The sequence below is a fragment of the Triticum urartu genome, chromosome 3 (assembly GCF_003073215.2).
Source record: "Triticum urartu cultivar G1812 chromosome 3, Tu2.1, whole genome shotgun sequence".
Lineage (NCBI taxonomy): Eukaryota > Viridiplantae > Streptophyta > Magnoliopsida > Poales > Poaceae > Triticum > Triticum urartu.
Genome location: NC_053024.1, coordinates 714,372,475 through 714,386,953, shown reverse-complemented (window position 1 = coordinate 714,386,953; position 14,479 = coordinate 714,372,475). Strand labels below are relative to the sequence as shown.

At 44.1% G+C, this 14,479-nt stretch overlaps 1 protein-coding gene across 3 annotated transcripts; it reads right to left on the bottom strand.

Moving 5' to 3' along the window:
• Window positions 1-3,348: 3,348 nt before the first annotated feature.
• Window positions 3,349-13,704, bottom strand: LOC125546138. Of its 3 annotated transcripts, none has more exons than XR_007300442.1 (11): window positions 13,252-13,704; window positions 12,077-12,416; window positions 11,737-11,836; window positions 11,538-11,649; window positions 11,264-11,372; window positions 10,894-11,059; window positions 9,908-10,001; window positions 8,719-9,420; window positions 8,467-8,640; window positions 3,754-7,577; window positions 3,349-3,675 (listed from the first exon to the last, which is right to left on the bottom strand). XR_007300442.1 is itself a non-coding variant. In XM_048710297.1 (9 exons), the coding sequence occupies exons 1-9, from the start codon at window positions 13,378-13,380 to the stop codon at window positions 8,467-8,469; spliced, it is 1,926 nt and encodes a 641-aa protein (XP_048566254.1). In that variant the 5' UTR covers window positions 13,381-13,704; the 3' UTR covers window positions 8,192-8,466. The 3 variants fall into 3 exon arrangements, 1 of the variants encoding a protein (XP_048566254.1); XR_007300443.1 differs by having other exon boundaries at window positions 3,349-3,628; XM_048710297.1 differs by lacking the exons at window positions 3,349-3,675; window positions 3,754-7,577 and having other exon boundaries at window positions 8,192-8,640.
• Between the last annotated feature and the right edge of the window lie 775 nt (window positions 13,705-14,479).

Genomic DNA, 14,479 nt, shown 5'->3' with positions numbered 1-14,479 from the left:
ATAAATAAATTTACATCTCTATGTATAAGTGCAGAATTAGATGAAAACAAAACAAATATGCATGCATGCGGCACTTTCTTTCATAGTGCTAGTACTGGAGAATGAGACGCATGCATGCATGAGTTTTTAATTGATTAAAACACTCTCTACGCATCATTTACTATACGCACTGCATGCATGCGTTGGTGGCTCTTAATAGGTAGATCCAATGGCTAATGTAGTCCGCTCAAGTATATCCAACGGCTAAACTAATTTAGGTGATATGGCTCAAGGAGAAGAAAAGAGAATTCCTAGTAGTGAGGGCTATCTATTTAGATATAGTAAAAATCATGCTCACAACTGTGTTGTATTAACTAGAAGAATGCCCCGCGCGTTGCTGGGGGAGTTTGTATGAAATAAAAAGTGATCTGAACTAATCAACCAAGCTAATGGCTTTACAATTTCTCCTAGAAGGATAATTTGTTCATCAATATTTTAAAAATGAATAAATAAATTTACATCTCTATGTATAAGTGCAGAATTGGATGAAAACAAAACAAATATGCATGCATGCGTCACTTTCTTTCATAGTGCTAGTACTGGAGAATGAGACGCATGCATGCATCAGTTTTTAATTGATTAAAACACTCTCTACGCATCATTTACTATACGCACTGCATGCATGCGTTGGTGGCTCTTAATAGGTAGATCCAATGGCTAATGTAGTCCGATCAAGTATATCCAACGGCTAAACTAATTTAGGTGATATGGCTCAAGGAGAAGAAAAGAGAATTCCTAGTAGTGAGGGCTATCTATTTAGATATAGTAAAAATCATGCTCACAACTGTGTTGTATTAACTAGAAGAATGCCCCGCGCGTTGCTGGGGGAGTTTGTATGAAATAAAAAGTGATCTGAACTAATCAACCAAGCTAATGGCTTTACAATTTCTCCTAGAAGGATAATTTGTTCATCAATATTTTAAAAATGAATAAATAAATTTACATCTCTATGTATAAGTGCAGAATTAGATGAAAACAAAACAAATATGCATGCATGCGGCACTTTCTTTCATAGTGCTAGTACTGGAGAATGAGATGCATGCATGCATCAGTTTTAATTGATTAAAACACTCTCTACGCATCATTTACTATACGCACTGCATGCATGCGTTGGTGGCTCTTAATAGGTAGATCCAATGGCTAATGTAGTCCGATCAAGTGTATCCAACTGCTAAACTAATTTAGTTGATGTGGCTTAAGGAGAACCAAGAGAATTTTTAGTAGTGGAGACTAACTATTAGATATAGTAGGAATTCAACGATATGGGTCATACCGGCATATAGTCTCATTATCTGTACCGTCCAAAGGACCAGATTGGTAGGTAGGCAGGGCATTGAATTGAGTATGTGCGAGCGCCAGATATTCTAGTATACTGGAGATGGCTGCACACTAGAGCGTCTTTGGACCAGGGTAGATCGTATGTACTGGAGGTCCCAAGGGGCGGGATGGTGCAGTTTGACGGATGGACCGCTGGTACAGGACCTGCATCCGCCATGTACCGTGGCCCAGAATTTTTCCTCTGTCTACACACGACCGCACAGAGTCCCGGCGTCTTTGCTCATCCGTTCACAATTGCGGGTTTGTAGCCGAGGATCAGCAATGTAGTGGCGGCGAGAATAGTCTGTGGCGCACTGAACTAGCCTGTGGGAATAGTCCATGGCAGCGCACTGTAGTGGGGCCGCCGCCTCGGACGACAGAGACAGCATGTACAGCGTGACGACGGAGTCCGGGGAGTCTACTATTAAGCCAGATCCACGAGTGCCCCGGGTGATTAAATGTACTTCCTCTGAAAGTGCTGAACTGAAACCGTGTGCAGCTGAAGACAGTGACAAATTTACCGTTTTCTGTAGTCTGGTGCTATAGCTTAGTAGATTTAGCATTGCTGTCGTTCAAAATGATGCAAGGAATGAACTACATATGCAAGTACCTGGTCAGCACTTTCCTGGAGCAAAGAGCAAACAGTAAGGCTCGTTTAGAATTGCAAACATAGAACAATTATATTGAACTGGATATATGTACAACACATGAAAATTCAGTAAATCAACATGAGAATTGGTGGTAATTTTTCACCATTATAGCTGCATTTCGTACATCAGTTCAACGCTCATACTATTCAGTTTCCCAAACGTCACCCGGCGCGCAGGAAAGTGCAGCATGTTGAGAGTTCTGTCGAAACACAAATTCATTCTCTGCTATAGGATAGGACTGAAAATTTAAGTGTCACAGCTAAACTCTATTCCTCTACTCACTGCAAAACAATAATCGCATATGTGTACGATGCTTAATCTAAGGTAAACGCAGCTGGCAACAGAATAGGAGCCCAAACACATTAACTGCATTTTTGTTCAAGCAGTTTCTGTATTTTAGAACAGCGAGACCAGCCCAAAATAGATTTCCTGCTGTCAGGAGAATGGAGCAAGTTTAGCTAGCAGAAATAGAAGAACTACTGGGTTTTCCAGAACCCCTATCTTAGTGCAAAAAAATTGGGATTCACATAGCCAAGGCAACAACAAGCGAACCGTGAAGCGACAATCAGGAGTCCTGCTCTGGTCTTTCTCTACACTGTATCGACATAGCGTACCGCACCTCCGCATGGGCTGAATTAGCAAAAACATCGAAGCACCTAGACATACATCATGTCACAGGTACTGCAACAGGTTAATGAAAATATCAAGAAGAAAGCTGAAGTCCAAAAACGCAAAACAATGTAATGCATTGAAAAAGCTAGCTTTCATATAGTGTTGTGGGATACAGCCTGAATTTTGTCCACGCATTAATCAAAACAATTACAGTAGGGTAAATAGTAGAAATTGGTATCTTCTCTGTGAAGTTTAAATGAGCAGGTTGAAGTGATTTGGGCTTCTGAAGTTGTAAAGTCTTCTACTAGCAACATATAGTATTAAATTGAAAAACTGAATTGTCTGAATTAAAAACCAAACACCAACTAGCTTCAGACAACCTTCTAGCGTCTACCCATAAATCCAGCAGGCACAATGTCGTGCCTCTAGTTTTGCAATCAAGAAGATAGTTTTACAAAACCTGAAAGCAATGTAATGTGCATGCAGAAACTAATTTCTCTGTAGTGTTTGCGGGATACAACATGAATTTTCTTTCTGAATTACAATTGCCTAAATAATATAGTAATATGTATCTTCTATGTGAAGCTGAACTTATATGACTGAACTGACTTGAGTTTTCAAGTTCCAAGACTGGGAATATGTAAACAACTAAGCATCAGGCTACACAGACAGATTAATCCAATCCAACAGCCACAATGCAAGTACAAAAGTTCAAAGAATTGCCAAGTCCTAACTGAAACCTTTCCAGTAAACAATTTCAGTACACCGTTTTCCAGCACAAGCTGATCAGTACTCCATTAAAACAAAACCCAAAAGATCTTATCAATGCAGCAAATAATACATATATCTTGCAAATAATTTTCTGGGCCTCTCTCACTAGTGTCCCGGTCACGAGACGACGATGTGGATGTCTCAGCAGCTGCGGGACAGGTCGACGAGCCTGCGCTCCGCTCGATTGTGCATTGCTCTGTACATCACATTCTTCTCCACCTCTTCTACTCTGTCAGCACCTGCGTCGTACAAAGGGCCACCCTGAGTTCATGGAGCATTGCCCAGACTGCAAGAACGAGAAAGAACGGAATGAGCCCGTATCATTTGTAGCAGCCCAGATCCAGGATTGGATTCAAGATCTTACACTGCAGAGGATACACTTGTACTGATTGCTGGGTATTTTCCCACCGGTGGATATTTGGCTAAACACTTGCCTGTCGCATCGAGGTCATAGGATTAAGGGAAGAAGATCCATGTTCACGGCTTGGGAGTGGAGGAGGAAGAGGCCGCCATTGCCGCGGTGCGCTAAAAAGGAACAGTGCGAGGGGGAGAGGAATGCGGAAGGACAACTGCCTGTGCAGCTGTATGTGAGAACAGGGATGAATTTCGTTGGGCAGAACGACTCGTGCCTAGGGTTGAGCAGACCATGTGCGACAGGACTCCGGTCCAGAAAAGATTAGGAACGGCAAGACCGTAGAAGACCACTGGGCCACAGCAGTAATGAACAACGGACAAGAAGCACCGGCACTGTTTAATATTGATGTGAGGAAAGGCAATACAACATGCAATACAACTGTGCACACTGATTCCTAGGTGGACCAACGTCTCCGATAATGCTACTATATGGTAGTACGACCCACATTGAATTTTCGATATAGTAGATGATATGCTATCCAACCAAGCCGGCACGGACAGCACAGTGCAGACATTCACTTTCCCTCCCGGTCCATGTGTGAAGAGACGGCACTGTAGACATTAACTTTTGATTTTTGAATCCTTTTGGAGCGCCCGCCCAGCAATTCCTCTACCTAAGAGCAACTCCAACGGACGATGTTTTTGTCCGTTTGGGTCGGCTGCCCGCCCGGCGTCCGTCCTGTTTTATTGGGTCGCCAGTGCGCCCAACGCGCCGACCCATATGTGCCGGCGTGGCCGGCTAGCCACTCTATTTTAATAAATAGCTCATTTTTGCATTGTTTCACACAACTTTTGCATTCAAACATATAGTCAAATAACATAGTTTCAACCGAATAAAATAACATAGTTTTACAAGCCGAATAAAAGTAAAAATGTCTAACATAGTTTTACAAACCGAATAAAGAAGATACATCTATTGGTTGCCAACATGAGCCCACATATGCTCAACCAAATTATTTTGCAGTTGCACGCGAGTTTCCCAATCACGCATGTCATGATGAAATTGGATGAACTGTTCAAACGTTGCCGCTCCTCCATGCTCATGCACAACATTCTCACCTTGAACTGAAACTCTTGATCGTACATACGTTCCGGGCACTCATCTTCTACGATCATATTGTGCATGATCATACAAGCAGTCATCACCTCTCACAGTTTCTGCGTGTTCCAAGTATTAGCAGGATACCGAATGATTCCCCATCGAGATTGCAAAACACCAAAGGCACGCTCAATGTCCTTCCTAGCACTCTCTTGCTCTTGGGCAAATCTTTTCCTCTTCTCTCCGGCTGGGTTGGGGATTGTCTTCACAATAATGATCCACTGAGGATAGATACCGTCACCCAGGTAGTATCCTTTGTAGTAGTTGTGGCCGTAAGGCCGTTGATAGTAAAGTTCACCGATGGGCTGTTGCCTTCGGTAAGCCTAGCAAACACCAGCGAGCGCTGAAGTACGTTGATATCATTGTGTGATCTGGCCATGCCAAAGAAAGAGTGCCAGATCCAGAGATCTTGAGACGCCACGGCCTCTAGTATGACAGTGCAAGCCCTGACATGGCCCTTATATTGCCCTTGCCAAGAAGAAGGGCAGTTCTTCCACTCCCAGTGCATGCATTCTATGCTGCCAAGCATCCCTGGAAAGCCCCTGCTGGGATTCATCGCCAACAAATGGGTTGTATCTTCAGGAGTCGGCTCTCTCAAGTACTCAGGGCCAAACACAGCAATAACAGCCTTACAGGACTTATACAGGGAGTCTAGGCATGTAGACTCGCTCATACGGACGTACTCGTCAATGAGATCACCGGGCACTCCGTATGCAAGCATTTGGATGGCGGCAGTGCATTTCTAATAAGAGGAGAAACCAATCTTTCCAAAGGCATCGTCTTTGCATTCGAAATAGTCATCATAGCCGATCACCCCCTCTCTAATACGATTGAAAAGATGCCTACTCATACGGAAACGGCGACGGAATTTCTGATGTTTGAACAACATATTTGTTGTATCAAAGTAGTCCTTCCAAAGAAGGAAACGCCCGCTCTCTCGGTTGCGATTCAACGCCGGAAGGTGGCCCGGAATGGAGCCACGGAACAACGGTTGCTGGCTATTGAGGTGGTGATGGACCAACACGGCAGCCAATATCTCCTCCTCATCATCGGACGACAAATCGTCGGAGTTGCAAAGGAAATTGTGAAGAAAGAACTCGTCGACGGATTCCATTTTGTATCTTGGTAAACTGTCGAACAGCTTGCAGGCGTCGACGAAGGAGACGGCCGACGAAGGGAGTCGCGGCGCGCACGGACCAGCTAGCTGCCCTGCCAGCGTCCGACGAGCGTGCCGGCGTCCGATGAGCGTGCCGGTGAGGATCTGGCCGGGGCGGCGAGGTGGCTTCTTGGTCGCGGCTATGTCCGGGGGGAGCGGGTGTGGGAAGCTGTCGGTTCCCTGGCGGCAAGACGGCGGTGGCGGGCGCCGTGGAAGGTGGCGGCGTTGCAGAGTGGATGTTGCGGCACCGGCAGCTGGCGGAGTCATCGAAAAAAATGGGCGGCGGCGAAGGAGGTGGGCAAGGGTTTGCTGTTGGATGGGGAGAGGCCAATGTGCCACCGACCAGCGGGCCCTGGGGGAGGAGAAGCCAAGTGCGCGCGCGCGTCCGTCTCGTATCCGCGCCGACGCAAATCCGGCGTAAAAATGAACCGGGAATAGGTCTCCCACGGATAAAAAGCTGACGCGCGTCCGTTTGAATCGGCACGTTGGACCGATTTTTGTGTATATACCAACTCAAATAGACGCCCGCGAACAAAATAGATCGCCGCATTGGAGTTGCTCTAAAGCCCATAGAGGGTAGCTACTTGCAGCGAGCAACGATTGCACTTGCCATCGAGTGCACCCAAAAAATGCTTCCCACCTAGCGATTGTCTCTTAGTTTACGGATCCTTTTCTATTTAGGCTAAGAGGGTGTTTGTTTTTGGGACTTATTGGTCTAGGGACTTAAATAAGTCCCTATAAGTGCATCTAAACCAAACAAAAAGGACTTATAAGGACTTAAAGTGGGCATTTGGAACTTATGAAATAAGACTCTCAAGGAGGGACTTATAGTTGTAATATGGTCTTATAGAGACTTATAAGTCTTGGAAACCAAACATGTAGTGACTTTTTAGGGACTTGGAACTTATAAGTTAGGACTAAAAAAAGTCTTAGGACTTATGAACCAAACAGGGCTTAAATATCCCTCTCCTCCTAATTGATCAGGCCCCCCTGATTTTTACTGGTGAGGGTGGGCGCCAAGCCCCGTGATTGTCCGTTGATGTAGCAAAGTCGGGATGGGTGGATAAGGAACATGAGGTGGGCGACTTTGTTGGTAGTGCGTGCGCTCGAAACGACACAAAAGCACAGCTGCATTTCCTAGTATTTAGGAATTACTCCCTCCATAAACTAATATAAAAGCGTTTATATCACTAAAGAGGGAGTATAATATAATTTCAAAAAGGTGCTCACGCAAAAGTTCTGAGACGAATGACAGAATGAGACAGCAAAACAAACAGGCACAGAATTTAGCATCCACAACAAGTCCGTTCTTCTCTTGCATTCCATTGGAGCATGAAGGTGTTCTGCTCTGTGTTTACGCATCAGAAGACTGACAAGTCAAGAAAACACATACTAGAAAGTATTATCATCAAACATATCACACCATATTCACAAGTAAGCATCAAACTGCCGCCATTTGGACTATTCAACTCCTACTGCCGCTATATCTCCACATCTACTACGAGCCACGCACAAGTGCCTGAAACCAGAGCGGCGGTCCTTCACATGAGCAGGCATAAAAGAGACATTGGGGAAAATGTGCACTACCAGAGTGAAATCAACTGCAAAGCTAAAGCAGAGGCTAGGCCTATCAAGTGTAAACTGATAATACTATAAGATCTTTTTAAGACCACTACTCTAGTGATCTAAAAGATCTTATATTAGTTTAAAAAGGGAGTAAATAGTAATTACATGCACTTGATTCCTCTTTGATTGCTGTGCAAATGTCACACAAATCCCAAGGCTTGTGCTATATCTACTCCATTTTACACTCAGCCATATAAAATGTGCCGCCTAATACTACAACTTGTGCGAGCAAATCTTCCATCAAAGTCTATCCGCTGGACTCAGATGCAAGACTTAGAGTCATATCCTGGCAATACTGGTGCAGCTACAGTTACAGCTATACCTAGCACAGATTATTCAGTTATGTGTTCTCAGTGTTTCACATCTAATGGCTTGGATTGTCCTCAAGAAGAATATATCAACAAAAAAAAAAGCTGATACCAAATGCAACTCCTGAAGCTCTAAAAAGGAAATCCCCCATGCAAGTTTATCCATTGGACACGATACCCAGGTGAGACCAACTTTGAGTTTGAGCAGGAAATGAAAAAATGCTTATGAAGAACTGTCAGGGGCATGAATCCCAATGGTTTCCTGAACTCTAATGCTAAACAAACTCTGGATTGATTTACAGGAAGGGAAGATTACTTCACCAAGATGAAGGCATCCATTTGGAATTTATTCAAGCCTTGCAATGAGAACTACTTACCAAGTGCTTTTCCCTTCAGAAATACACTTTTTTTTTGCCAGGGGTTCTTGAGCACTTGCGCATGTACTACTATCACAACTTCACAGTTTTCACTTACCTAGACCAGAACATACGCTATTTCTGGCATTTGCTCGGGATGTCGAATTCTTCCCATGGTTTTCCTGTACGCGAACTGCCAAGCAAATAGATCCTTACCACCAAAAGTCACTCGGGCAACGCCTTTGCCAAGGGCACATATGCCTCTAGGCAACCCACCACATGCCCGGACCATCTAGTACCAAGTAAGTTACAAATTAGTGCACCAACAATTATTAAAAGTATAGCTATAAAGTATTCTACAGAAATACACCTGTTTTGCATAATCGTAAATTTCAGCATCAGCTTCTGTGATTTCAACTCCCGCATGGTACTTGAAAAGTCTCCAAGCATCTTCGTCCCCGAGGCACTTCATCTGCACAATATTTGATATCGTGCATTCCATCAATATACACACCCTCTGTCTCCTTGATGTAAGAACAACCTTTTGATGACACCCAAGAGGCATCGGCAAACCAACAGCTACCAAGTCTGGGTAGGGTCCATCATAAAGGTTGTCTAATAGAAGCAAAAAACTGTCTTGCACTAGAATGTCAGTGATGATCTTAGCTCGGCAATGCTCCTCTAACGCCGACATCGTCTCCCAATCCAATTTCAAGAAAGAAGCAAGATGATGTTGCATAACTATCACGCTGCTGCCACCATCAAGAAATAAGATGTGACGGAATGAATCGGCATAGCTAGCAGCAATGAGTGAAAGAAGTCGCGTCTTGCCAACACCCGGCGGGCCCCATAGTCCAAGAAAGGACTCATCCGACCGCTCACTCTGTAAAAACTGAAGCACCTTATTCTTGTAAATGTCCATCCCCCAAAGGCCATGAATTCGTGACAGAGTTTCCCAAGCACGAATTGGGGTTTCTAACGTTGCTTGATCGTCAGAGATCTTTGCCTGATTAACAGAACGAGCACCAAACTCCATCATCAGAATGCCGATTTCGCAAATGGTGACACTAACCTGATTCAAAGCAACAACATGGTCAGTAAGCTGGGTAGGGGGCAGCTTATTTTGGCAGCCACCCATAAGCCCCAAAAGAACTAGCCCTAAGTCACGCGTGAAAAAACACATCCTAGTTTGCATGAGTGGGAAAGAAGTCAATTAGATTATGGAAAAAAATTAAATATCAAAGCAAGAATGACACGTATGCTAGAGAGCCACATCTTAGTAAACTATAAACCATGGAGAAGGCATAGTAGATGTAGAAGACACATGGAAGTAAAGTTATCAGTGTATTAAGGTTAGTTCAGTCTTAGTTCAAAGCTGTGACACTTACTATGGATCAGAGGGAGTAATATAATACACATAATATGGCATGAAATGCATCAATTGTCGTGGGAGGTTAGTGAAGATGAGTACAATGTTGGGCCTCTGATCAAAGTGGCGACATGGTCAAGATGTGGGGCGACCCTTATTTGTTCAGACATGGATCGACAGATTATCATACCTGTATCATGGGCACCCAGAGGCAGATCATCTTGGGCACCAATAAGCAGACCATGGAAGTAAGATTTAGTTGATGATCCACTGGAACCATGCGTCTGAAATGAAGAAAATTGTCAGATCATGCAATAATCAAAATTATACTCTTCACTTGTACCCTACAGGACATAAAACATGTACTGCATATGGTTGAATAGTTGATACATAAGAGTATTATTAGAACAGCTTGGTCAGCATAACAATTACAATATAATTACAGACCAATGGAAACTCTGGTGATGGACAAAACGTATAAGCAAATGAAAGCAATGAAACATTGCATAGTCGAAACCGCAATGAAAAATGCATGGCAAACTTATAAGACAGTGGCCGGTCCCAAGCACGGGTAAAGGAGGAGGGTTGTGAGACTTGGCGAGCCAACGTCAAAACTCAGCCACTCTTATGGAGATGAAACCCAAAAGAAAATGAATCACCAAAGAACTAGCCATAGATAGGGATGCGTGGAAGCTTGCTATCCATGTGCCAGAACCATGACTTGGTTGCGAGATCTTATGGGTTTCAGCTCTAGCCTACCCCAACTTGTTTGGTGCTAAAGGCTTTGTTGTTGTTGTAAAATTATGCAAGACAGTGGCGTTAACAATTTTTTCGATGATTGTTAAATAAATATATATCCAATAAATGCTTCAAATATATTGTGTGGATCATGGATGTCACACTCCCCATCTCGAAGCACATGCCCTTCACCACACAAACAAAAAACCATGTTGCACGAGCAAATCCCACCTTAATGTGGTGAAATTGTTACCAAAACTACATTGAATGATGAACCACAAAGATTCAGAAAGGAAGGAGGGAAGTATTTGTTGGAGAGATGCTCACCAGATTAAGTTTGGTAAAAACTAGTGTGCGCAGTTGAAACAAATTCCACTTAACACGTAAAAAACTAGAAGTACAGATAATCATGCAGTCTATGGAATTATCAATGCATACCTTTCTAGTTCAACTGGCCTTGACCTTTCTGCTAACATGAGAATCAAAAAAAGAGGTACCATCGAAACACATAAATGACCAAGAGTATGCCCACTAACAATCTGAAGAGTCCACCTATAAATTTGTTTGTCCGCAACCTCTTCTACTCTAGCAAGGAGGTACAGTCCTGAAATTATTTTGAACAGAAAAAAAGATCAGATTGTATAACTTAGGTCATATTAGATTGCACTTTCAATAAGAGCTACCATAAGTTCATGTCTTGTGAGGAAACTAACTATAAAAAGACCCAGTAAATTGAGGTGAATCACAAATAGCAACCTACACAAAGAATGAAAATGCATGCATTATATTGAGCAGAAACAACACTAACCTGCTGCCCATAACCAGTAGCTTGTTGATGCAAGGGACTTTGTTCTTGCCCAATCATCAAAACTTTCAATAATGAAAATGGCCTCAAAACATGTGAAAGTGGTCACCATCTTGACAAAAAGACCAATATGTCATCCTTCAGTATATTAAATGTCACAAAAGTAGGAACAAGAACAGGGTGAATTTATGCCGCTTTTTCTTTTCCAAGCAATTTTATGTACAAACATGATGCTGAATGTTATATCTACCGCATAGAAGGTCTAGGGAAGACTTACTGGCAATTTGTGCCAAAATAGGGTGCCATTTTCTGGGTTGAGATGGTAATAGCATGAACCAAAGCCAGCAGCACTGACACAAGCAAAGAGTGTGTAGAGATCCCCCTGTGACCTGCCAGCAGGATAAATATTAGAGTGCTTCAAATCTTAATTCGAGTTAAAACAGGAACCAAAATTAGCATGAGCATTAAGTCTGCACCATAGCCTAAAATAGCTTTTGCAGTGGTTAAGGATGAGCCCGGCGAGACCGACAAAAAAGAGGGGGATCGTTGAGATCACATTCAGCGTATTAGGGATCCCTGCAAATAAGGCATAAACGCTATTCATTATTATCAAGAGTATTAAACCATATAACTTTACCCCAGACTTTCCTTGCACAGAAAAACAATGTTCATGATTTATTCTATATGCAGAGGGCACAGGTACTCGGTGTTGACAATCAGAATCATTTATTCCGAATGGAGCGTAACTTAGCTGAATCTACTCTTCAAAAGGCAAACTGATGATGGGACAGAGAGCGTGAACCAGAGGTTAATTACCAAGGAAAAGTGTGTGTTGGTCAGCAAAGTCGTGGTAGTCCTCGTCATGCGGGATGGCGGCTATGACAAGCATGACCATGATGATTATGTCTGTATATGACACACACATCTTCCTACTCACCACATCCATCCACGCCACCACCCACTTCTTCCTCCAACTTACATCCTTCACAGTCACCTTGCGGTTATCCTCACAAGCTTGTTGCTGTTTAAGACGATTGAGCGAAAGTAGTTTGAGATCAGACGATGACGGCACCCAGTTCTTCCTTCTTTTCTCACTGTAGTTTTTTACCCAAACAGGCACAAACAAGTCTTCAGTTTCCATAACATAACTTCTCACCTGAAGAGAATATGAATTTCATGAATTTCTATGATACTACTCTGCAAGTTAGTTCTAAAGGGAAAAACATTGGATCCATATATCCAGCCATTTACAAGAAAACAATAAGGACCAAAGGTGACAAAGAAAGTAAGCCGCATAGGAAGTAAGCTGAGTTCAAGTTGCATCATTAGAAGAAAAAATCACATGTTGAATCATGTTGACTGCTCCCTCCGATCCATATTACTTGTCGCTAAAACGGATGTATCTAGCACTAAAATAGATGCTGCATAACAAGACAAGTGGATCAGAGAAGTGATAGTGGGTAGGAACCGATATCTTTGAAGTGTGCTCGTCCATTCTTGCGAGTCTTATGACCTTATCCCAAGCAAACCCACCTGCTCACATCCATTTGGAGCAATGCACACGACCCCTTATACTACCATATGTAGATTATATATAATTTAATGCAGAATAGCGGATCACATTGACTGTCCATGCCAAAGTACCGTACGAACAGGCAGCAATCTCCACGCGTTTTACAGTCCAAAGTTACTAGACAGACCACCATGAGCCCTATGACGCCATGACTTATGCATTCTCTAACACTCAAGACAAATGTACTGCCTAGTTTAGCACTACAAAATTATACAGGCTACATACATATACAGTGAGACAATTATTAACTCAATTAGTATAACAGAAGTAACATAAATTGCTACCCAATATAGAAGATTGGACAGGATTAACAGTGATACGCCCATCTACGAAGCGAGGTATTCCGTTCCGTCCAATCTAAAGGAGCGCAGGCATGGTAACAGTAAGGTAATTAATCCAGGGTCAAGGAACAAGATACCGTGGGGGATTTCGAACGTCCAGTGGGCCCTGAGAAAGGAGGCGGCGGGGACAGATCTGGCGGCGTCATGGGGTCTTGAGATCGGCTGCCTTGCGCTGTCGCGTCACCGGAGCCGACGTCCTCCATCATCCCCGCGCGCTCGCCGCCACACCTCCGACTAGCCGCGCTGGTGAGACCTTGGATACCGGTGGGGTTGCGTCGTCGGGGGCAGAGGAGGGAGTCGGGTGGATGCAGTCCGGCGGCGGTGGGAGCAGACGAGGGCGTCAGGGTCGCGTCGTCGATGGCTGGGGCTGGGCGACATCGAATGGATGTGGTCGAGTAGGGAAGAGAGGAGTGTGTATCTGCGGCGCCGGGGCGGGGGCGGCGGCGGCGGCGGCGGGGGCGGTTGCTAACCCTAGGAGCGAGGGGAATCGAGCGTCGTCTGGTAGGTGCCGGTTCGGTCGAGACTTGGGCCGTCCCAGGTCGAAGTCGAAAAGGGATTTTGATTTTATTTGGGGTCCTCCAGAGACTTTTCCCATCGAACGTCCTTCTGGCCGTTGGATTAGCTGCACTAATCTCAAAGCACTCATGAGAGACACATCAGCAACCCCGAGTCGTTCGCTTAGATGAAATTCAGGGAGCAACTAATTAACGAGCGCTCCTTCGGGAGCCTCGCAACGATCAGCGCCACTTGAGGCGCACTCAGCCATTCGTCATGTGTCGTGTTCTGGGCGCTCCCTCCGGATTTTTTTCCGCACGCGTTTTCGGCTTTTTAAGCGGGGTTTTTTTTGTTTTTTTCGACATTTTGGTTTTCCACCGGTCTTCCGAAAAAAAATGCGCAAAAAATACGGTTTTTTTTGTGAGAGTCACGGTTTTGCTTCAGCGAGAAGCACGGTTTTGTTTCGCGAGAGTCACAGCCGTGCCTCTCGGAAACGGAAAAAAAAAACATGTTTCCTGTTTTTTTTCCTTTCACGAGAGTTACGGTTTTGCTTCCGCGAGAAGCACGGTCGTGCTTTCGCGAGAGTCATGGTTGTACCTCGGAAACGGAAAAATAACGCGTTTTCTGTTTTTTATTCCTTTCGCAAGAGTCACGGTTTTGCTTCCACGAGAGGCACGGTTGTGCTTTTGCGAGAGTCACGGTCGTGCCTCCTCGGAAACGAAAAAAAACGTGTTTTCTCTTTTTTTTTCCTTTCGCGAGAGTCACGGTTTTGCTTTCGCGAGAGGCACGGTTGTGATTTCGTCAAAAGCG